The sequence below is a fragment of the Ursus maritimus genome, unplaced genomic scaffold (assembly GCF_017311325.1).
Source record: "Ursus maritimus isolate PB19 unplaced genomic scaffold, ASM1731132v1 scaffold_9, whole genome shotgun sequence".
Taxonomy (NCBI): domain Eukaryota; kingdom Metazoa; phylum Chordata; class Mammalia; order Carnivora; family Ursidae; genus Ursus; species Ursus maritimus.
The window spans coordinates 65,385,041-65,409,228 of NW_024427107.1; the positions used below are offsets into that span (position 1 = coordinate 65,385,041).

At 44.7% G+C, this 24,188-nt stretch overlaps 1 protein-coding gene and 1 long non-coding RNA gene across 9 annotated transcripts in view; one reads left to right on the forward strand and one right to left on the reverse strand.

The window, feature by feature from the left end:
• WASHC5 (WASH complex subunit 5) overlaps positions 1–24,188 on the reverse strand; it is a 59,169-nt gene that overhangs the window by 4,052 nt on the left and 30,929 nt on the right. For 3 of the 4 annotated variants that reach the window (XM_008689337.2, XM_040625755.1, XM_040625756.1), the window contains 13 exons: positions 23,854–23,964; positions 22,937–23,077; positions 21,814–21,894; positions 17,426–17,527; positions 16,507–16,686; positions 14,989–15,113; positions 12,484–12,646; positions 11,952–12,054; positions 11,783–11,862; positions 8,425–8,528; positions 7,297–7,426; positions 5,927–6,023; positions 2,614–2,767 (listed from right to left, as the gene is read on the reverse strand). In XM_008689337.2, coding sequence (XP_008687559.2) covers positions 2,614–2,767; positions 5,927–6,023; positions 7,297–7,426; positions 8,425–8,528; positions 11,783–11,862; positions 11,952–12,054; positions 12,484–12,646; positions 14,989–15,113; positions 16,507–16,686; positions 17,426–17,527; positions 21,814–21,894; positions 22,937–23,077; positions 23,854–23,964 — 1,571 coding nt within the window. Of the gene's footprint in view, positions 1–2,613; positions 2,768–4,634; positions 5,157–5,926; positions 6,024–7,296; positions 7,427–8,424; positions 8,529–11,782; positions 11,863–11,951; positions 12,055–12,483; positions 12,647–14,988; positions 15,114–16,506; positions 16,687–17,425; positions 17,528–21,813; positions 21,895–22,936; positions 23,078–23,853; positions 23,965–24,188 lie in introns of those variants that run through there. The other variant, XM_040625757.1, reaches the window with a different exon arrangement.
• LOC103661625 overlaps positions 1–24,188 on the forward strand; it is a 47,519-nt gene that overhangs the window by 502 nt on the left and 22,829 nt on the right. For 4 of the 5 annotated variants that reach the window (XR_005833650.1, XR_568199.2, XR_005833649.1 and 1 more), the window contains exons 2-4: positions 11,101–11,233; positions 12,447–12,594; positions 14,457–14,558. This is a non-coding gene — a long non-coding RNA (uncharacterized LOC103661625). Of the gene's footprint in view, positions 1–11,100; positions 11,234–12,446; positions 12,595–14,456; positions 14,559–17,509; positions 18,387–24,188 lie in introns of those variants that run through there. The other variant, XR_005833651.1, reaches the window with a different exon arrangement.

The window sequence follows — 24,188 nt, forward strand, 5'->3', positions numbered from 1 at the left end:
AGAGGATAAAGTCTGCGTGGAACGGTTCACCTGGGCCTCCACAACACGGCGCTCGCTGGCCGTCCAGCTCCTCTCTCTCACCCCCTCGGCACTTCGTGATTCATGGGCTGGCCGGCCCCTGAACAGGCCACACCTCCCATCCCACTGGTCTTAGCGGCTCCAGTTTGCTCTGCCCGTGTACTTGAAAGTCAACTGCTAGGCATCTTTCCAGTTCCAGCTTGGGTTCTGCCTCCTTTGGAAGTCCTCCCTGACTCCTCTGGGCAGGTGGCCTTTTCTTATGCTTTCATCATACTTAGTATCTGTCCCCAAGACTCTTACATTTTTAGTTGTCTGTATGCTGGTTTCCTTGAGGGCTGGGTCATGTCTTTATCTTTCTGTTTCCAGCACCTGTGATTGCGCCTGCACACAGGTGTCAAATACATACATACAGCGTCTAATAACTTTCTATATAAGATCCTCCTCACTTGTTTGTTCACACAGCTGTGTGGCCAAGCACTGTTCTAGAGCTGGGAATGCAGTGAAGTGCGTGACAGCCTTCCTACGGAGCTCGCATTCTTTCTGCACATCAAAAGGAGATTGAAGCTCTTAAAATTATTTCCAATTTAGATAGACTGGCATCTTCTGATTAACAAAGGATTTCATGAGACTGGATTACTGATCTAGTTCCCTGATGATTTTTTTGCTCTTGAAAAGAAGGCTGAAGAGTGATTACACCTGGAAGAGTGGCCACTGCTCTGGATCTTTCAGTGTGTGGCCAGGGCTGTGTTTGTATTTGCTCTGCTCGCGGCGAGGGAAGGGAAGGGCCTCCATGCATCCCAGGTTCCTTATGTCACTTCCCTTAGCTGGATCAGAAACCCGCAGCCGCAGCGACACCTGCCCCGGATGAGCTCTGTCGGGGTCCCCAGGAACATGTTGCGTCACGGCACACTTCGTAGTCGTCAGGGAAGAAGAACCAGGACGAAGGACTTGTCAGTTCTCGACAGATGGGGAGCTACAGCTGGGGCGGCGGGTGTGGAGGTTTCTTCCCAAACCCCCTGTACCGACCCGGACCGCAGCCCCCGGCTCCCTCTCCACGGTCCGGAGCCCAGACGCACTAGGTTTCTAGGCGCCCACCGCGTTCCTTTGCAACCGACCTCATTTTCTGATCGCGACAGTTTCATCTCAGACTTCCCCATCCTTCTGAGCTACCTTCTGTTTTTCAGTTGTTAGAAAGTGTGCTGCTTGAAGCAAGTCTCAGCATACGTCCGAGAAAAACATCCAGCGTGTGTCTGTTGTTCAGCCCACTAACTAAGGTGGGGAAGAACTCTACTGACCGAGGCTCTGGGGGAAAAGATGTCAGGATTTAAGAAGAACGCAGGGTCACTATGAGCCACGTGTATCCAACGGATGTCAAGAACCCGGGACTGTAGTTTTCCCTGCCCCGCACTCCACCGGGGGCCCGGCGGTCCTCTCGAAGGGGTTGGCTGCTTTTGGAGTCTCAGTGCAAGCTTGGGAAATCACAGAGAAAACGTAGAGAAGAGGATCAAAGGCCAACTGGAATCCCCAGCAGAGGTCACGGACACGGTGAGTAGCCACAGCGTGGTGAACAGGAATGGCTGGAAGCAGAGACCTAAGGCAGCAGCCCGATGTTCACGTTGTGGGGTGGAGCAAGGGAAGGAGACTGCATTTATTCTAATTTCAGGGCGTAGAGGAAGGTACAATGAGTGAAATTCCAGAGACAGGATGAAATTCTCCATGTGTCACAATGAGCGACTTTCCAGGGCTGGGCACACCGCCACCAGCATCTGGCGTTGCCTTGAGAGGCGCTGGTGCCTCACCAATGGCCGGATCCCAGCAGAGGCTGGAGGACTCCCGCCAGGGACGCCTGAGCACTGATTCATGCCGTGGATGGAAGGCTGTTAACTAATGGCCTCTGAAATCATGTCTGGTGAGGACTGCTCTGTGAGGTCCTGGAAGGTCATTCCCATTTGTCTTTAAGTTACATTGACCAAAGTGACCAAGCGGTAATTTTCCAGACTTTGGATTTGCAACATGCCAGAGAAATTTATTTAGGGGCCTGATCCTTTACGGTAACAGAGCAGGCTTAGGACCCAGCATCTCACGCAAATAACTTTTTTCTATCCCAGAAAAGTCACATTTTGGGGGGAAAAAAGAAAAAAAGGTTTATGAACCTTGTATCCAAATAGGAACTTTTGCGTGTTTCCTCCAACGCCGCAAACCAGGGCTGCACCCCGGCTCTGACACGGACATGCTCCCTGACTCCCGCTGAAGGGTATGAGACCATCCCAGGGCAGGGGCCCAGCCGGACGGCCCGGTCTCCCTAAGCTCTGAGCACCACGCCTGGGACAGCAGAGGAACAGGCCTGCACTCTCTGCCCCGGGGGGGTCACTAATCCTAGTCATGACTCGCTCATTCTTGCCAAAGCACCGTACAGTGCGCCGACGGGGCTCCCCGGCCGGGTGGCGAAGGATGCGTGCATCTTTAGTTGCTGCAAACAACGTTGCTTCACACGGCAGGGTAAGCAGCCAATTCCCACCTGCACTAGGGAGATGGTAAGAGGAATCTGGAATGCAAGGTATCCAGCCCACTGTGTAACATGCATTCCTTTGGTACCTTGTGCACTGCTCCACTGTGGAGCGGATAAATTGGCCGATCAGCGCCAGGAACTGTTCGGTGTACCGGGAGTGAAACTGCTTCAGTAGGGTGAGCAGTCCCAGGACGAGTGGTGGCCAGTCCACGGGGTCGGCAGGCTTCCGGCACACCATTCCTGCAAGGAGCGACAAACGAGGAATGAGGCCACCAAGCACAGTGCTTGTCTTTGGCAGTGTTCATCTGGTGGGTGCGTCTGTGAACATAAAAATGTTTGGGGACCGCGCCACCGCCGGCGGATGACTGGAGGGAATGACAACTCGGGACGCGTTTGGATTCGGCCCGGGATTGGTGGGGGCTTCCAGTGGTCTGACTCAACATAATAAAACGGCGACTGATTTTTATAATCACCATCACTGTCTGTTTTGGATAATACAGAAACACGTGCTGTGGTAGGAAAGTTGAAAGATACAAATGGAAGCCAGTGAGAAGGAAACATGACCTTTGAGCAACGTCTGTTAGCGGCAGCACAGCAGTGTCAGACGCGCTCAACCATTCTCTTAAAGCATTTTCAATCCTGGATAACGCATCTAAGAAGTATCTTTAAACACAATGTTGGCCATTATAAAATAAAAGAATCTGCAGGAGCCCAGACAGCAGAAGAAGGAAATCTGGGGAGTGAATGAGCGCCAAAGCTGGCTTTTGCACTAAGGATTTCTGCCCCGATCTGGAGACCTCGCCCTTCTGCCCGGATGGCTGCAAAGGGAACAGGAGCTAGAGTTCAGGGTCTTTGAGGAGAAACACAATGCTGAAAAAGAACAAAGTTGGAAGACTTACATCACCTGATTTCAAGACTTATTATAAAGTTATAGTAATCAAGGCAGTATTGGCATGAGGATAAAGAGATGAATGGAACAGAAGAGAAAATCCAGAAGTAGTTCCACTCTTACATGAGCAAGTGAATTTCCACAAATATCCAAATGATTTAATGGAGATGAGAAATCTTTTCAATAAATGGTGCTGAAACTGGATATCCTTATGCTGTACACGGCAAGTAATTTTAAATGGACCACAGACCTTAACGTAAGAGCTAAAACCACAAAGCTTCTAGGAAAAAAACATAGAAGAATATCTTTATGACCTTAGGGTTAGTTAAAGATTTCGTAGGATAGAGAAAGGACAATTATAAAGGAAAAATGGATAAATTGGACATTGTCAGTATTGAACATTTCTGCTCATTAAAGTCACCAGTAAGAAAATGAACAGGTAAACCCGAGTCTGTGAGAAAAAAATATCTAACAAAGAGCTTGTACGTATAAGTAACTCCTTCCACTCGGTGATTAAAAAAAAAAAAAGCTATCAACCCAATTTAAAAACAGGCAAAAGACTTGACCAGACACTTAACAAAGAAAGAAAGAACGGCCAAAAAGCACGTGAAAAAGTGTTCAACATCATGAATCATTAAGGGAAGGCAAATGAAAACTACGAGATACCACACACACCCCCATTAGAACGGTTAAAATGAAACAGAACTAACGTTACCAAATGCTGCTGGGACGTAAAATGTACACCACTTTGGAGAAAGGCATCAGATGGGCAAGAAAGGCCTTCAGATCCTGCATCTGGGTTCTTGCGAAGGTGGGGCCATCCCTTACTTAAACCAGAGATGCCCAAACAAGTTCTCCTGATTTCTCTAACCCGGGCCTCGGCAACTCTGAATTTACTCAGTGCCCACTGGACCAGACAATGATGGTCATCAGAACACAGAGAAATGACCCTTTCCAGGTGGAGAGCAGCAATGATGCTTCTAGCAAAAGCTTCATCTCTGAGGGGGCCCCGCGAAGATTCTGCCTTAAGGACAGACCAAGGCAGGCAGGCAAGCGTTTCTTCGGTCAGTCTTGAGAGCAATGCTCAGCAAGGTTAAATATGTGTGTTCTGGGTCTCCAAACACCCTGATGTTCCTACTTTTCATGATTTTGACTCCCAGATGAACACATGAGTCTAATTCATGAAACGAACTGTAGTCAGATACAGACACATCTCTAGGACACTCAGGCATTTATTTGTTTTGTTTAAAGATCTGGGAATTTGATGGAATAGTGCAATGCTTCCTCTGAGCAGCTATACAGTGAAAGAAATATCCCCTAAGAATGAGACCAGTGAACAGTCTTTGATGAAGACAAGATTATCTTCGTGTACTGACAATCCATCATTATAAAGGGTCACTGTTGTTTAGTTCTAACACAGGGACAACAGAGCGACAGCATGACTTTGAGTCTTGAGATGAACTCCTAAGTCCAGCCTGGGATGGTTCTTTACGTTGATTTTGACCAACACACAGAGAAGGACTTAGCGTCAGGGCAGTGCTTGCTCTGTGCCAGTACCGCATCAGGTATTTTAGAAAATCTGGTTGGCCTGAGAGGTTAAGTAACTTGACCAAAGTCACACAGGCGCGCGCTGGTTGAGCAGAATCCGGACTCACGTCCGTCCCTCAGTCCTGCAGTAGGACGGGCGCCAGCACGCTCCGCATTCCGTGGCAGGAGCACGCACTCTTACGGGAGCTGTGTCTGGAATCACAGAGTATTTCTGAATGAGAGACTTACAGAGACTCCACATCTTTATCCCTACAAAGCTTATCAAAGAGGAAGGGGAAACAGCTCAAGGAAGAAATTCACTTGGGAATAGCTGGTTAAGAAACAGCACATTTACAGGAAAGCTCCTACGATACTTTCAAAGTAAATTAAACTCTAGAACGGATTTAACAAAGCTCAACTTCATATAAAGTTTGGAGGCAGAGGAAGGACTCAGGAAGCTATTAGAAAAGTTTTTATAAAAATAATCACGATAAAGTGATCAATGGCAAAAAAAAAAAAAAAAAAAATTAGGGCTGTGTGCCTGGACAGGACAAACGTACTGACAGGCTTTGGTAGCTCGTTTGTACCGAGTACGCTCACATAGCATCTCATGTACGGATATCGTCAAGTACTGGGTATGCCTGTGCCGATCTCGCCTGGACTGTTAACGTGTCCTACCGCACACCACGATCACTGCCTAACCATTAAAGAAAGGAGAGAAGCAAAGATCCCACACGTTGACAAGCTGGTTAATCTTTGGAAATCAAGGGTGGACTATATTCGGTCAGTGGTAAACCCACGGTCTACACCTCATGAAGGGACACTGTGCTTCACAGGCCCAAAGACTGCATTTCATCACCACGCCTCTGACCGAGGAAAGATCTCATCGGTGACACGGCACTCTCCACACAAGGAGCTGTTCGGTGAGGTATTACTCCACCGTTACTGTGCTGCTGTGACTCGCAAGGAATGTCATACGGTACCTAGGTTTTTGTTGTACTGAAGTTTTGGCAACTGCGCGATCAAAAATAGGAAGTTGACAACTGGGAAGTAGGGTAGGCGCTTTGTGGTGATGTATATCTGCAAAGAGAAAGGTAAGACAAATTGATGGCTTCTTCCCGAGGCACAATACCGCAGAACCCACGTTCAAATGGAAGGCTTCCATTTGCTCTCAATCTGCTCTTCAGGCTACCGAAAACGGGGATGGTTCACCATTACTTTGCTGCCTGCAGAGTCTGACGTAACACCACGGCCCCGCGAACATAAATCCCTATGTGAGAACGAGCCCTTCCAGGAGGGGAACAGTTTTGCTTGGAGATGAGCGGTTACTTTCCCCTCGAATCCTCTTCACGTCATTCACAAAGAGAGAGGGAAAGGGGTGATGGGCAAGGATGCGACATGTCACAGAGCGGACTCCTTGCTAGTTCGGGTGCGCACAGTACAGTCCGGGCGTACCTGGCCATCGCCCTCCGTCCCTCAACTCCCTGGGAGGCTGGGCAGCGCTCTGGCTGGGAGCCCTGGCTCCGGTCAGACTGCCTGCCTCCAGCGCTCGCCCGTGTGGAGCCCCGGGGGAGTCATCAGTTTCTGAGCCTCGAGGTCCTCACCCGACCACGGCACATTTCAGGGGACCGCTGGGATGACGTGACGTCACCCGCAGTCGGGGCTAACAGGGCTTGGCACGAGGTGAGCACTCATAAAATGTCAGCTGCTTGTTTGCTTCATAAACTTTTGTCCCAAACCGAGGGGCTCGTACGGATTTCAGAAAGCTCATACAGGGTCTAGGTACACCCTCTCATCAAAGTCAACAGTATTTCTGCATCAAAACATGGGAATGTTCACGGAAGTACGAACAGCCTTATGTCAGTTCGGGACAAGTTTTGCCACTAAACGAGATCTGGCACCAACTTGGTGAAAAACCTTTCAGGTCGCAGAGGTTTCTGGAAGTCAGAATTACAGAAGACAGTCTGTGGCCCCGGATTATGACTGTGATTACTGTCCGCCACGACGGAAGCATCTTTGGGCCCCAAGGATCAATGCCATCACTGAGCAGCAGTTCAAACACGAAACCCCAGACAAACCCAAAACTGCTCTCCGACAGAGAGAGTACTTCTCACTTTTTAAAGAACTGTGGAAAACTCTGTATCTCCTGATTTCCACGGCCTGAATCAGGCAGGGAAGCTGTGATCATCCTACCAGTCGTGGGAACTCAGGAAGGGAGAGGACTTAAGAGAAGGGGGGTCTGGGATTAGAACCCAGGCTCTCCCAATATCTTAGCAAGCGATCTGCCATTTGGGCCGATCTCCGTGGGGACCAGCCACCTCCCGCCGCTCCACTCCCTACTTGAGTCGTTGACCTTATTCAGTGGGTTGTGCATGCCAGCCGCCTCCAGGTAGGCTGCGATCTCGTACAAGAGCGTGTTGTCTTCTTTGGGGTAAGGAAGCGAAGGGTCCTGATAGTGGGCTTCAATATCTGCCAGGAGAGCCCTAGGCGAAGAAAAACAACACAACACAGAACAGGGATAAACGTAAGAGACAAACGCAATTCATACAACAGTAAACACAGGCTACGATGTGATCTTTCCGGGCCTTGGTTTCCTCTGTAAAATGAGGGTTTACTCCTCCTAATTCTCAATTTCCATACCCGTGACTGGTTGCTAAGTGGAAAATGTGACGTAGAATTATTTTATCTTTTGGAGTTAACCCAAATGGAATGCTTTCGCCATTCCAAGTTTTATGAATTGACTGAGCTGTTTTCAATACCTGCTTTGTCAAAAGCGCTGACTTACTGACTGAAAGAACAGATGACTTATTTTTAAGCAGAGGCTGGGAAAGGGAGCAAGTTGCTGGGGAGGCGGAGGATGTGACTGTACTTCGGGATGGGCGCCCACAGCCACTCCCGGTAACGAGCGCGCTTCCAGCAGCCCTCTGGATGGTCAGTGACTCAGTCCCACGGACATCCAGGTGTGTATTTTGGTAAAATTGCCTTCTCAATCTGGGCAAGTACTTAACACAATGTCTGGTGTGTACGACGTGATCAATAGATTTGACTAAATACATGAATCCATCAATAATGAGAGAGAGAGAGACCAAGGGACAAGACTGAGGAAAGAGGCTTATAAAGACAGATTTGGGGGGCGCCTGGGTGGCTCAGTTGTCAAGCATCTGCCTTCAGCTCAGGGCGTGATCCCGGCGTTCTGGGATCGAGCCCCACATCATGCTCCTCCGCTATGAGCCTGCTTCTTCCTCTCCCACTCCCCCTGCTTGTGTTCCCTCTCTCGCTGGCTGTCTCTATCTCTGTCAAATAAATAAATAAAATCTTTAAAAAAAAAAAAAAGATTTGGTTATCCCTGGGAAGGAAGGCTCTAAATTCAAAGAGCCCTCTCACTTGCAAAGAGCGTAAAAGGGCAGTACTGAAGAAACCGGGGCGCTAATCGGTAATGAGCAGTCCAGCCCGGACGGCTGTCTCGAAAGCCGGCGCTTACTTATTGAGGTTCTCCAGAGCGGCTGCCAGATGTTTGGAGTCAAACCGACAGGAATAATTGAGTTCGTTGGCAATCTGTTGTCTCAGAATCTGCATCTGGCCCACCTGGGAACGAGAAGAGGGAGAAGAGGTGGGATGCACAGCGCTTCCAGGTGACAGCAAGGAGGCAAACTCGAAGATGATCCTTACTGGAAGGATCTCAATGTTCTACAGGAAAATCTAAGGGTTTCCCGGACTGTCCATGGCTAAGACCAGCGTCTTCCCGACGGAGTAGAAGGGACCCCACAAGGAGCATCTGGATAGACTTCTGTAGGCCAACCTCCAACATCCCTCAAGTCTGATATTGTACAAGGTGACATTAATGGTCGGTTGTTGTCTGTTTTGAAGCTCTATTTATCATCTTTGGAGATGAGTTCTCCAAGCTTCGTAGCTGCCAATGAGAAGCCCTACTTCCTTCACTTGTCCTAAACTGAACTTTCTTGAGTCCCAGTGATGGCGTTTTACTCTGTTGTTCTGAAATTTGGTGACTATAAGCCTATCCACGTCGCCCAGGATTACAGATCCTACAGTAATCTGGGTATAAAATAATCTATACAAAATCTTCCAAAAAGGCCCTTCTAACAATGATAATCCCTCATCCAAGGGTTCCTAACCTTGTTCTGGTACCTTGGACCTCTTTGGGAATCTGGTGAAGCCTATTGGCACTGTCTTAGAATAATTCTTTTAAATGAGCAAAATAGGGGCGCCTGGCTGGATCAGTCAGTAGAGCATGCAACTCTTGATCTCGGGGTTGTAAATTCGAGCCCCACATTGGGTGTAGAGATTACTTAAAAACAAAATCTTTAAAATAAAATAAGATTAATGTGCAAAATAAAACATAGAGGATAACAATGGAAGTCAGTTGTAACAAAATATAATTCTCAAACCACTGAAAGAAGAGATCTGTGATCCAGACTTAAGCTAGCGTGACAGATTAAGCACGTCATTTCCAAGTAATGATGAGCATAAATGATATCTGGAGATGTCTATAACCCCTGTCCGGTGATAGGAACCTATCTTTGGGTCAGGTCTGGGACAGAGTTCAGATTGTTCCAACAGGTTCAACTTGTTGGCATCATAAAATCAAAAGTACATTCTTTTTGTGCCCGTGAATTTCTTCTTTTCTGTCCTAGGAAAGCGGTTCCTAAAAGATTAGCAAGAGGGAGAGGACGAATTGGAGGGAAGACTATTTTATAACGCTAGCAACAGTGAGGGAGAAATGGACACAGTGGTTGGGAGCAGAGAAAAGTGAAGAGAAAAAGAGTGGCCTTCTCTAAGAGCAAAGAAAAGATCTTATTTAGATCCATGGAGCCTGTAACAATTAACAGTGTTAAATGATGTCAGATGTGTTCTTTTGACCACTCTTCTTACTAGATGATTATTCTACTTACGTAAAGAAAATAAAATCCAGAAAATGTTCTCATAAGAAACCTTTGATTAATGGAAAAATATTATTGAAAAATTAGAATAGGGCAAGGCCAAGAAAATCGTGGGTTGCCTCAGGCCACTCAGTAATGTCCTTCCAATCTTTTATCTGGCCCATGTACTCCCTGCTTAATTCTAGATAGTCTATGGCCAGGATTCCCTCGAGAATACCAGTCTAGGAAAGGAAGCAGAGATACGGGCAGTTTAACCTAACTTGCTCTTCTTTCCAGCATATTCAGTCTCCATGACCAACGTCTTTTCTTTCATGCTCACTTACTACAAGCCATTAATAAGATTCTGGAGGCTGAGCGGCCAGGAGGTGATGCATTCATTCTACCTCTTTGCCTTTCTAGAGAGATCTTTGGATTATCCATCTTTCTCCATTTCTCTGGAGTCACACTGCCCAGGATAGCAGCCACAGCCTCATGTGGCTCTTTCAACTGATTAAAATGAAGAAAAGCTAAAATTCAGTTCCTCACTCCCACAAGCCACATCTTAAATGCTCAATAACTACACGAGTCTAGTGGCTACCGTCAGACGGTGAAGAATAGCTCCATCGCTGTTCCAGATTAGCCAAAGACAAAAGGACAAATCTGTCCTGGAGGGCTTCATGTAAAGATCACTGACTTAGACAAATACTTGGTTATTACTGAATTACCAGCAATTACAACTCACAGAGGTCTGTAAGAGCCACGGGGGAACCTCTCTGAAGCATCCCTGTAATCTCCCTCAGGCTTCCCCAGAGCTGAGACTCAGGCCGGTCCAATCTCAGATCATTCTCCACTCCTCCCAAAGGGCTTCCCGGCAATTAGAAACGTAGCCTGAGAAGCTCTCAATATCTGGAAATCATGTGGCTAAGGGCGTGTCAGACATCTATAACAAGAGGCCATCCGGCAGAGTCAAAGGCTCTGTGTGTTACCTAGTCTAAGTTTCCAAATTAAAATAAAAAAAAAATTCACTGCAATTATGGGAAATACATTGTGAATTTGGCTGAGGCACCATCGGTACCATCTCAACGAACAACTAATAAAATTGGGAACAAGAGAATAGAACTTCCCCAAATTCCCACAGCAGCCTAGACTTTTCCTGTGGTAGGTGAGACTTTTAACTGTGAACTGGTTTTCCACCAGGAACCTACTCTTTCCCACTAGACTGTGAGTGGGCTTCCTGAGGAGACAGCTAGCGTTTCCTTTAACTCGGTGTCTCACGGCAGGTGGCGATGCTTCGCACATGAGTGTGCAAAAATGCGGCGCTGAATGTCTTGGATCATCACACGATGAGGAAGACACAGAGAAGACACAGAGGGTCCCCGGAGCTGACGTGAGAGCAGATGAGCGAATTCTAAGGTAACTTAGCTTTCCATTCAGCAGGTTAATCTCATTTCACTTTCTTACTCATTTCTAAAGACAACAGTGTTCCCTGTTCATAGTGTAAGGATCACTTACGTCCCAGAGAACTCGGCTTTCTAACATCTGTGCAGACCCAAGAGGGGAGAGAGACAAATGTCCTGTTCCAACACCTACTGGGAGCAAATCAGAGCTATACACAGACAGAGCAGCTCATTAAATAAACTTGTTACATCAGGATGGAGCACCACTGAGAGAGGAAGACTTCCATTTCTTTGCGTGAAAGCACTTCTTGCCCGGAAGTCTTTTAAAAAAAACAAAACAAAAAGGGTTCTCTTTGGTGAAAGGAGAACGAAAGACCAATCAATGAAAAACAGTCAAGAACAGTTCCAGAATGGACAAGTGAATTTAGAAATAACAATAAACTGAAGTGTTGTTTGTTTGCTTTGATGACAAAAGAAAGAAGTATGGCTTTCTTTGGGTACCAAGTTACAAGAAAATAATAATTTAAAAAAATATGGTATTGATTATCACCCTCTCTCAACATACCTTCATGATAGCCTCGAGATAAGATGTCCAGATCTTCTGTGTTTTGGCAATGGCGGAAAAATAAATTTTATTCGAATTTGCTGGAAGGTTAAAATAGAATTTTCTGTTTAGTAAAAATGGAAAAGCTAGTGTGGTTACCTCCATCTCAGGCTACTTTCAGAACACTTACCTACTATGCTTTTTAGGGGGCTGACAGCGTTCATGAGGGTTTTCAAAGTATCCTGTACAGTTCTGTCTCTCAGGATAATTTTCTGAAACATACTGAGGAAATTCTAAAAGAAGGAGACATGCAAAGAACCAAATAATAATAATGAATATAAATATAAATAAATACAACGAATACAGTGAATAATACCCCGGTTCACTAAAGTGCTATACAGAACACAGCCTGGCCTAAATCACAATGCTAGAAAGGATGTCAGGGAGGCAGCAACTTCCGGTTCCTGTTAGGAACACCCCTTTGCTCGGAGGAGTTGTTGGTTTTGGAGAGAGTCTCAACTTCCTCATATGAAACTCCCAAATTAGTCTACACATAAAAATGCTGTGCTGGCCAAAGAAATTCTAGTTTATTCTCAGTTCTTACCGACCTAACAGTGTGTGTGTCTGGTGGCGGTATAGGAAAGAATGAAAGAAACGCTAAATAAGCTACTCCCATCTCCCCCAGGGCAGCAGGAACCATGCATAGAAGCTGAAAGGCTCACCTGTAGCTCTTTGACAATCATAAAGCACAGAAGCCTGTCCAGCCCGTTCAGACCAAAAGTCCCCAAGGTGGTCTGGATTTCTGAGAAGAGGCGGCTGCTGGTTACTTCTTGGTGAGTTTTCATATCGTACCAAGTGTTCAGCTGGTCAATGTGACAGGTCATTCTAAAAGAAAAACAAACACTCAGAACCCAAAGCAGCTCAGAATGAGTTCTCCTGAGGATTGTGGGACGCCACAGGATTTGGGCATCAGATGGGAGGAACGATGGTTATGCGATCTGTGTACTAACCTCTGTACCTAGGCACCCAGCGTATCTCACGGTGAAAGCCCAATGGGCCAGGAAGGCAACATTCAGTGAAATCACCTTTTCCTGCCCTATGCCAGGTCACTGGTGTGACCGATTCATGTCCATGGAGTCAGGCTGTTGTTTGGAGCCGAGCGGAGGGGACAAGGTTGGATTTGGTTGTCAGGCTGGAAGATGTGAGAGCCCAGTTTTCTCTCCACAGGGTCTTTCTTTCGATTCCCAGACACAGGGCCTTAAGAGTCTTGTGTCATTTCCATTTTGATAAGAAAGGAACTTCGAATCCTGCCGCCCTATCGAACATTTGTGACTATGACAGCATAGCCATTTCCTCTGTCCTCCCAGTTGTGGTCACCAACCAATGATTCCTTTCAGACTCAAGAGTGTGCTGACAGCAGTGATAACAAGGCGACAGTATTTACTGAGCACTTCTTACGTGTCAGGTTCCGTGCTAAGACCTTTTCCTTTTCATCCTCATGATGGCTCTGTGATAGTCAAGCTGTGTGACCCTCGTTCACACATGAGACAACTTAGCAGGGCCTGATTCCAACACCACGTCCTTAACCACTGTTTTACTAGCTCTCAAATGCTGGGCGGGTTAAAAATATATGTCCAGATCCCATTCCTGGGGTTTGACTGGGTAGGTTTGGGTTTCGTGGAAACCCAGCCTCTAAATTCTAGTAAGCTCCACAGATGATATGCCCCCAATTCTAACAACCAGGACATCTCTTTACTGAAACGAGGCTCGGGAGGAGAGGCTTACATTTGAAAAGAAATGGGAAGAACAAGAAGATTTCCAGAACTGGATTCTGCTTTCAAAGCTTTGAAGTGTCCTGTTCCTGTCATCCACTGCTGGCACTCTGAATGTGTCACTTGAGAGGCTCCCAACGTTGATGACCCAATCAGTAATATAACGTGGAAATCCCAACCCCAATGCTTAGTCCTCTCTGCAAGTCTTAACATGGCACTAGATGGAGAGTCTTTGAGAAGGGCTTCAGTCCCCCACCCTTAGGTACCAAGGAAGCAGGAGTTATAAAACATTTTGGATCATTTACTCCTTTTGGTCCATGAGTCATAGACAAAACTCACTTGTGCTTGAATTTTTGGAAGACGTTTACATATAGGGTATCACGTTGTGTAACTTTTGAGAGACCAAATAAGCTGGAATTTGACGGCAGTACAGAGGAGCCATGTCATAAAGACATTCAACTTACACAAATCGACAATACACGCACTGCTGGACAGACACAGAAGAGAAGTCCTCTTTCCCGGGTAATCCCACCAACCCGTCCACTCAGTGAGCATGTACACGGGGCTAAACATGAGACAGAAAACACAAGCCCGATCTTCCTCAGCTGGGCTTAATATTGACTGCCTCACCAGAAGCTCAACTGAGAAAAAGGTGGGAAACTAGATGTAAAGAGAGAAGCAACGTGCAAGTCTCTCCCATGGTGGCCACCTAAAATATTCTTAAGGGCGGTGCAATTATATGAGATTTTCACCCATGTGACCTCATATAAACTGTGATCCCCTGTGTGCAAAGCTTTGCAGCCTGCCCTTGAACGGCACAGTGTTTAAGAGTCGGGCCCCAGAGCTGGAGGGCTGGTGTGTGTTCTGGAGCTCCCATTTAGACCCAGACCTTGGATAAGTGACTTAGCTTTTCTGTGCCTCAGTTACTTCTCTTGGACACAGGAAGAATAACAACGCCTACCTCAGAGACTGCTGTAATGAGTGAACGAAGGGATGTGTATGTCGGGCTGAGAAGCATGTACAAGGTAAGTGCTAGAAAAGTGCCTGGGTGTGCGGGTAGTCTTCAAAGCTCAGGATCTCACAAGTGCAAGACCCAGAGACTGGAATGGGGCAGTGTGCCAGTTACACGGGGACAGATGAGCAATTTCTAATCAAAGTTTTCATATACCGGGGAGTCCGCAGGCCCAAGTGAGTAGAACATTAGTTGGAAAGCAAGAGGAGCACAGAACTAAAAGGTGGCCGAACAGACCTTGGATTTATTTTAACCTCTGTTTCCTTGGAGCGGGGTCTCCTAAGGTACACTGCCGAAATACCCAGTCTCAAAAAAAGTGACTCTAATAAACCCATGAGAATGGATCCAAGTGTAGTAGGAATGGGGGTATGATCTGAGGAAAATGTTCAGAGACTTCTATCGTCCACCATGTTCAAGGCCCAGTGGAATTCAGATACACCTACTTGGGGTCTGTGATCCTCAAGATTTCTCTGCAGAGTCGACCAATAAATGTTACGGACTCGTCCACAGGGGTAAACTTCGGTATTGGAATATGAGTAGACTGGTACATACTCTGCCAATCCTGAATCTAGAAAAAAACCAAACCAAACCATAAACATTTAGTACAGCTGGCCCTTGAACAACATGAGGGCCAGGGCACTGACCTCCCTAGAGTTGAAAATCCACATCCAACTTTTGATTCCCTTAAAACTTAACTACTAAAAAAAAACAAAAAACAAAAACAAAAACAAAAACCCCCCACAAAACCAAACAAAAACAAAAAACCAAAAACAACAACAAAACTGATCAATAGCCTGTTTACCAGAAAAGCCTTATCAATAACATACTTAGCACATATTTTGTGTATGTATTATATACTGATTCGTACAATAAGCTAAGCTAGAGAATAAGGTTAAGACAATCACAAGGAAGGGAAAAGATATTTTACAGTACCACACTACATCTATCGGAAAAAATCCGTGCATGAATGGACCTGTGTGTTCAAACCTGTGCTGTTCAAGGGTCAACGGTACATCTTTGGGAAGATACCCTGGTTATTCTTTTTCCACGTAGTTTTACAAATACAGTGTTGCATAAACAGTGACAATAAATGCTCCTTGGTTTTGAAGAGGAAACTTAAAACTGCATTCATAGCTCCCAGAAATGCCACATGTAATATTTATATAAAAAAGAAATATTTGTGACAAGCAAAGTGACTGAGAAGTGAGAAGAGACACAGGAATTTCTGGCTCTTAGTCTTTAACATGTATCAATGTAATAATAAAATTCTCAAATATCATAAGGCTGGAAGATACTTAATCTTTTGAGATTCCAAATAAATCTTGTGAGTTCCCTAATTAAAAACTTACTCCTGGGGCGCCTGGGTGGCACAGCGGTTAAGCATCTGCCTTCGGCTCAGGGCGTGATCCCGGCGTTGTGGGATCGAGCCCCACATCAGGCTCCTGCGCTATGAGCCTGCTTCTTCCTCTCCCACTCCCCCTGCTTGTGTTCCCTCTCTCGCTGGCTGTCTCTATCTCTGTCGAATAAATAAAATCTTAAAAACAAAAACAAAAACACTTACTCCTTATCAACTATTGACCAAAATCAAACTTCCCTGAAGGTACTTTGAAGATATTAGTGATTATCTAATGCTTACTGATTTTTAGTAACTATTGAAATAAACTTTCTTGTTGGCATTTCTGAGGTTTGGAGCATGTATTTTATTTTCTAAGATTTATTTATTTGAGAGAGAGAGAGAGAGTGCAACAGCAGAGGGACAGAGGGAGAGAGAATCTGAAGCAGACTCCAGCTGAGCATGGAGCCCAATGCAGGGCTCGATCCCACAACCCTGAGATCACAACCTGAGCCGAAATGGAGCCAGGCACTTAACTGACAGCACCACCCAGGTGCCCCTCGGGGCATGTATTTTAAATGTCAGAACAACAAATGTTGTCAAGAATTTTCAAAATTTAATTAGATACCTTTGTTCTTAAGAAGTTATTACACTCTTGTTCCACATTATAATTTATGATACGAGAAACTTCTTCCTGCCAAATCTTCAGACCGTAAATGTTGACATAGTCCTGTATGTACTCAAAAGAGCGATGGAATCCATCCATGGTAGCCCCCAACTCTTTCAGCTTGGGCATCAATTCACTTGACTGTGCAAAAGGGGAAACACAAATCTATTACTGGAGGAGACGGTCAACCACTAATATCTACATTAGACTTTAAATGAGGCTCCGATGGGAGAGTCTTCAACACCACAGTTGAAGACAGCTTTGGAAATACCCGTTTCCTCCCTCAACCAGGATGAGTGGCAACTTCCGTCAGATATTCAGCAAAGAAGAGGCTTCGTTCATTTGGGAAGGAAGCCTCATACAAAAGAATATAAAAAACGAACGTTGACAATTTCGCTCACATCTTTTGATGAATATATATAACCTTAAAATACTTAAAATATTTTAAATTGAATTTACTGGGGTGAAAAGTACCCTAGATATAAATTCTAGGCCCATTTCTTTTTTCCTCCTGAGAAAAATGAGCAAATTCTCTAACAGATCAAGGAACATAAAAAAAATTACAAGCTTTATGGTTCCCATGTGCCTTAGGGTTAACAAATTCTTTTAACTTTAAGAAGTCACTCTGAATCGCAGGCAACAGTTCGATTCTTAAAACTGGGGATCTACAGCTGAAGGAAAGGACTGGTTTTGGAAGGACTTTCTTAACGTACAGATTACAATATAGGATCGAAAAGCACATTGGTCGACTCCACTGAACACCATATATTAGATATCTGTTAGGAGGGAAGGTCTTGCTCACGATAGTTAGAAATAGTGTGCTCGTCCATTCTGTAAGCTGGGCAGAGAGGAAGGACAGACCCGTCTGGTTATCTGGTACCTTCGCTCGGGGGTTGAAGATCAATCCCTTATGAAGAGCGAAAGCAACTCGTTTAACTAGCTCCTTCCTTATTCCATCTTCCAGCAACTGTTTTGGGTCCACCTGCGTGCAAATCAAAACGCAATAAATGGCAGTGAGGAAAAGTTCGGTCGTGATGAGATCCAAAGGAAAGACGGTTCCTGGAATCTGTGCGGGCAGCCCCTTCCCACCCCAATTCTCAATGCTTGGGACTTTTCTCCTTTCTTGTCCCTTTGATCTTGTGCCGCTTGGACAGACTGATTAAACCTGTAACTCTTTAAGGCTCGGCTGACCTCAGTAAAACTCATGACAACTTTACAACATGACACCCCAAAGATGGTGGGTCTGCAAAGTTTTAAATTGCTTCTCATTTTTTTTAATCCTTTCATTAGAAGTAAAAAGTGCCTTTTCTCCCACCAGGAGGAGGGGTGGGATGAAGGGCCTGCCCTTGAATTCGGCACACACCTTTCTTCCCCGCGTTACCTTAGGGCATTTTCATCCCTGTGAGCAAACGCAAGCTGGCGGCTGGACAGATTTAACAATTCTCTTTTCTTTCAGCATTCTTGGAATGCTGTTTGTCATTAGGGAGATAAAGTGGGAAAGCAAATCTGCTACTGAACTCTATAAGCTTATTGTACTGGTTCTTTTTTCTGTAATGAGAAAGCATTTGTTATTCCTTAAAAGACAGTCTCCTATCAAATCCATAAAACATCAAACACTTTGAACATAATCCTTTGAATTCCCTGAGACTTGTCTCTTGTACTTTTAATTTGTAAAACGAACCACCATTTTAAAAAGTTATGAAGACAAATGGATGGGTTCCACTGGGTTTGACTATATTTAAACTTCAAGAATGATAATTGCAATGAAAGTTGCACAAAATACAAAAGCCAGAGAAACATGTGGAGCTACCTCAGGGCTAAGAATCAGCAAAATCCAGACTGCAAAAACAACAGCTGTCGGTTCCTCACCAGATAAAGGAATGGAAAGAAGGGAGGAGAAACCTGAAGACTAAAAAAGACCTAAAAGATACAACATGTATTTTTTTTTGAAGATTTATTTATTTATTTTAGAGAGAGTGTGCAAGTTGGGGAGGGGCAGAGGGAGAGAATCCTCAAGCAGACTCCCCGCTGAGCGTGGAGCCTGACAGGGGGCTCCATCCCACAGCCCACGAGATCAGGACCTGAGCTGAAATCAGAGTCGAAGCTTAACCGACTGAGCCACCCAGGCGCCCCTAACATGTTTTTTTTAAATGTAGTGTCCAGAGATTTACTTTTGGATAATAAAACTCTAAACGGAGAGACTGAAATTAGGTCAGGGCGTGTGAGGATCCTGGGTTCGGAGCTGGGAAATGGTATTTCTTGACTTGGGTGGTGGTTGTAATAATGAAGTGTTTCTACAGCTCCCAGTATCTGTGCCCTATTTTACAGTAACTAGATATAATCAATGAGGGCAAAAAAATCAAGCAAAATGAAGTTTCCAAAGAAATACTCCTGTAAGAACAGATTTGGTGAGAAAGAGTTAAATGTTTTCATGAATTTAAAGGTCTTAAATGGCCCTTCCAATTCTTCCACGACTTTCACTAATCCATGGTGTGCTTGCAGCTTAGAGAAAGCCTCCTTCCGACAGCCCCTTCCTTCACGTTTCTATCCCCTCCTCTGAAGTTAACAACAGTTCATTAACAGTTTTCACATGGATTTTCCAGACCTTTCTCTACTACTTTCTCTACATAAATTTAGTCCTTAAAATTTCTCTACATAAATTTGATTTTAAAAATCTAAATGGGACCATAATATGTACACACACACACACACACACACACACACACACACTGTTCTGTAATTTGCTTTTTCCACTTTAAGTTTTAGAAATCTTCCAGTGGCAAATGCTTTTTGAATGGCAGCAGAGCAATCAATACTGTGAACACACCATGATATATTCAGCCATTCTTTTAGTGATAAAAGCCTACATGATTTCTATTCTTTTTAAATTTTTATTTATTATTTTTATTAGTATTATTTTTTAAGATTTTATTTATTTGAGAGATAGAGAACATGAGCAGGGATGGGGCAGAAGGAGAGGGAGACTCCCTGCTGAGCAGAGACGCCTGACATGGGGCTCGATCCCAGGATCCTGAGATCATGACGTGAGCCGAAGGCAGACACCCCTCTTTTTTTTTTATTATTCTTTTTTAAGTAGGCTCGATGCCCAGTGTGGATCCCAGTGCAGGGCTTGAACTTACCACCCTGAGATCAAGACGAGGGCTGAGATCAAGAGTCAGATGCTTCATCGACTGAGCCACCCAGGCGCCCTCTACTGTTTTTAAAATAATTTTTTTGGCTGCCTCTAACAATGCACATTTACATATCTCTGTGTATACCTTACTTGTTTTAAGTCATACGGATTAAAGTCAACTTACACTTTGTTTTTTAAGTAGGCTCCACATCAACCTGGGGCTTGAACTCACAACCCTGAGTTCAAGAGTTGCATGCTCTACGGACTGTGCCAGCCAGGTGCCCCAAAGTGTCTGAAATAGATGCCTAACATTTGAGGGTTAAAGACAAGTGAGGCGCACAGGATCCCTTACAGAAAGCCCTGAGTGGTTAGACTGGGAGAGAGTCTACTGGGTTGAGTGTGGTCAAGACGATATACCCTCTGTTCTCATCTGAAAGACTGTGGCAAAAGATCTGCATTTTTCTTAAGCAGGTTTTCCTCTGATAATTATTGCTAATTATTAGGTTTTATTACATCCTTCCTATATTGGTCATTTTGCATGTAAGACACTTAATCTGGTCCTAGCATTTATTACCACTTTACGGATTAGTAAGAAGTGATAACCTACAATTTGTACTCTCTGCATATCAACTGAATTAAACTGGCATCAGGCCTAAATCATGTTCAGTGGATTCTATTAATATTCTAGGGGCACAATGGGGGATGCTTGGGTGGCTCAGTCGGTTAAGTGTCTGCCTTTGGATCAATCCCAGCGTCGGGCTCTCTGCTCAGTGGGGAGCTACTTCTCCCTCTCCCCGCCCCCGCTCATGCTCTCTCTCTCTCTCAAATAAATAATAAAATCTTTAAAAATTATATCACTGTCTTTAAAAAAAAAATCTAGGGGCACAATGGTATTTCAGCATACTTGCAGAAACCAACACTAAGGTTCCATTTCCGTTTAGGTTCATTTCCTATATTTTCTTGGATTTTATTAACACAAATGTTAATTTGGCAATTCAATAGATACACATTTAAAAAAAAAATCAGAAACATGTGGAGTCTACTGATATCAGATAAATGAAAAACATATAAAAGCACCGTGAACTCTGTGCATGGGCATATCACTAGTCATCATAGGATTACAAATGAAAACAGCATCGAGATAATACTTTATACTCTTTGGGAGAGCAAAAATTAGAATGTGGGCCCTAATAAGTATTGGGGAAAATGTGGGCAGATATTTCATGAAACAGTCATTTCAGAAGACAGTCTGGCGGTATTGAGAGAAATTAAGTATAAACACACCTTAAGACCCAGTGACCCACTCCTGGGGGGGCAGATTTCGGAGAAATTCTTGCACGGTATATAGTAGAGACATGTTCAGAGAGGTTTGTGATAACAGGGAGTGTTGGGGTGAAAACAGACAATATGGGTGTCTGTGCCTCGGGAAATGGTTAAGTGGAATGTAAAATTCTATGCAGCAGTGAGAAGTAACCAACTGCCCAACTCATAGCGACATAAATAAATTCCAAAAGCAATAACTAGTGAGAAGAGCTGGAAAAGAATGGGCCTTAGGGCACAACAAGAGGTAGAGAAATCAAACACATGCACACGGAAAGTAACACCTCGTGCTTAAAATGCAGACTCGCCTCTTTGGGGACAGAAATCGAACATACAGTGTGGGTGCTACTGGGGATGGGAATGGCTGTGGGCATCCAGATGAGAAAGAAAAGATGAAGAGAGGAGCTTGCATGCATCCATGATGGCAATGGCCAGACAATGACAATGGGGCAGGATTATCTCAGCTCTCTGCACCTGAGATGCAATATAAAAATACTAAAAGGAAAGAAGGGTGGGAGAGAGCAAGCCAGCTGTTTGGCCAAGGGAATCGAACCATTTTGCTCTGTTATTACAAAAATTCAATAAAATGGATTTTTCTTAGATTTAAGTAACTTCTGGGTATGGATGAAAAATCAGGATTATAATGCTCTCTCCTCCTCCATCAATAAATGAGTAAAGTGAAGATCAAGAGCTGAACGTGAAACAGTAAGGGACAGAGGATGACAACATCATTCCCCGCTCCCCATGGGAGAACCACCACAGTAATCCAAACGAAGAGTCCATGAGGTCACGGGGACCAGCACGGAAGCCTTTACCTTGATGATGCCAACCAAAGTTGTCTTCATCATTAAGATGCCTTCAGTAAAAATGGAAATAGCATGAGTGAGCTTGGCGACCTTTAACAGAGAAAAAGAAGTTAATGAGGGACTTCAGATAAAAGACCCATTGTCTCCAGGAAGTGAGAACAACTGGCTGATAGTCCTGGAATGAACCAAGACAGCAGGAATGATGTGCCCCAGCCAGAAATGAGGATCCATGATGGAACCGGGAGACCACTGTTAGCCATGCCGGGAACGCAGTCAGCAGACGTGAAATGGTTCTTTAAATGCTGACCAATTATTTCCCCTTCTTTGGACCTCAGTTTCTCATGTATAAAAGGAAGGCAGGATTCCATGAGATGGGTGGTCCTTTCCACGTAGAAAAGGCTCATCAAGACCCTAACAAGGTAATCTCCCCTTGTCTGCCTTCTACTTTTTTCCCCAAGCAACACAAGGAGACATTGATAAGGCAGACCAATGCTATATTTCTGCTTGTGAATAAAAACATAAATTCAAAGCTTAAAGATCAAAATTCCTGATGTAATTTTTGGAGTTGTGTCAGGATGTAAAACTGACGCTGGGATGAAATGTGATGACAGTGGGCTTCCTACTGTCAATTTCCACTTGATTTCACTTTTGCACATCTTTTAAGTTCGGGGGGAAAGAAGAGCAGAGGTATTTGGGAAGAACAACCCCTGAGGCTGCTTAACTACTGAGTGGGCTTTAAAGTCTGGCTGGAGGAAATGGCTAATGGAACCCAGATGACTTTAAGCCACTGATCTGATGTACAAAGCGGGAACCCGAATGTGAAAAGTCGGGGCGATCCAGCCCAAAGAAAAGAAGGGCTGATTCGCCAGGACTGTTCAGGAGAAAAGTGAGCAGCTGAGCTCCACTTCCTCTGAGGACACTCAGGCTGCCGAGGCCTTAAATAACTCCGGACAAGCTAACGAATAGAAGTATGACTGTGCTAACTTGGCACAAGTAGTTATCACTGAGAGTAGGAAAAAACACATCAGAATCAGTCTGGAGGCCCTAGGGATATGGCAGGCGACACAGACCTGGGACACGTCATGGTTTGGGTTTTAAATATCAAAAGGCAGAAGTCAAAGGGACACGCCACCTCATATCGTGGGCCAAGCTGAGCATAGTCCCTCAGCTTGTCTTTGTCCAGGCGGGTCGGCACTTCGATGATATCATGGGTCTGAAGCTTTATGATCTTTAGAAGAGAAGTAAACATGCTTTCTGGAATGATCTGCAAAACCTTTAGTGAAAGAGAAAAGAGGAAAAACAGTTGACCATCTCTTTTATTTTTCTTAGCTGATAAATGCCAAGACGGCAGGAAGACAGTCCCGGTGTGCACAAGGAGCCACTTGTCTACAGGAAGGGATGGTAGGGGACTTAACAAGAGCTGTTTTAACATCTGCTCTCAGGCACATGGCTACGTTCCTTCAAACATGAACTGCTCGCAAGATATACAGCTAATCCTCATACACATGCAGCAAAAAGATGTATCTTTTCCACATTACAAACTCTCCAGAGACTGCGGATCAGAGGTGTTAGTAATATGGCTGAGGGGCACTCAGTTAGTATGAGACGCGCGTGATTTTGAACCCAGGTCTGCTGAGCTCCACGCTGTACCTGAAGTTACTGCAACGAGGACCAAAATTCCTCTGGAAACTTTAGGTTCTAACTAGGATATGTTGGATCTAGATCTGGCTCTTTTACCAACTAGCTCTGTGACTTTGTGGAAGCCAACATCATCTCTATTTCAGTTTCTATACCTACAAAATGGGGGTTAATACCACCAGCATTTAAATAAACAGGTATAAAAGTTCTTTGGAAGTAAAAACACATCTGCGTATCCACAGTACCAGTAAGAGTAAGTTTATGTTCAGATATTGCAAATTTCTGGAATCAAGTTAAGAATAAGAGAAGGGAACATGGGTATACTTTTTATAGGGCCCCAAGCATCCTTTTTGTCTTTAAGTAGCAGCTAGTTTGCCAATAAAATAAATATCACCTTGATGCATCTCTTACCTTTCTCACATAGGACACCAATTCACCGGAGTAATATTGAGACACACTGAGAAGATCAGGACTATTTGCTTGATTAATTCGAAGAAGGGGAAGATCAAGGGCAGAGGCAAGCTGCAAGAAAAGTAGGCATATGTGTCTCCATCTCAAAAAGTTCTAGAAACCTCTCTTTCTAGAAGGAGTAAACATATAACAAAGCTCTTGGGTCCTACCTGGGAGAAAGCAACAACCACTGAATGTCGTCAAAGTCATTAATAGTTTCTGACAATGATACAGTTTTTAAAAAACAACAGTCATCTGCCTGAGAACCATGGCAGTGGTTCTCAAACTCCGGTCCC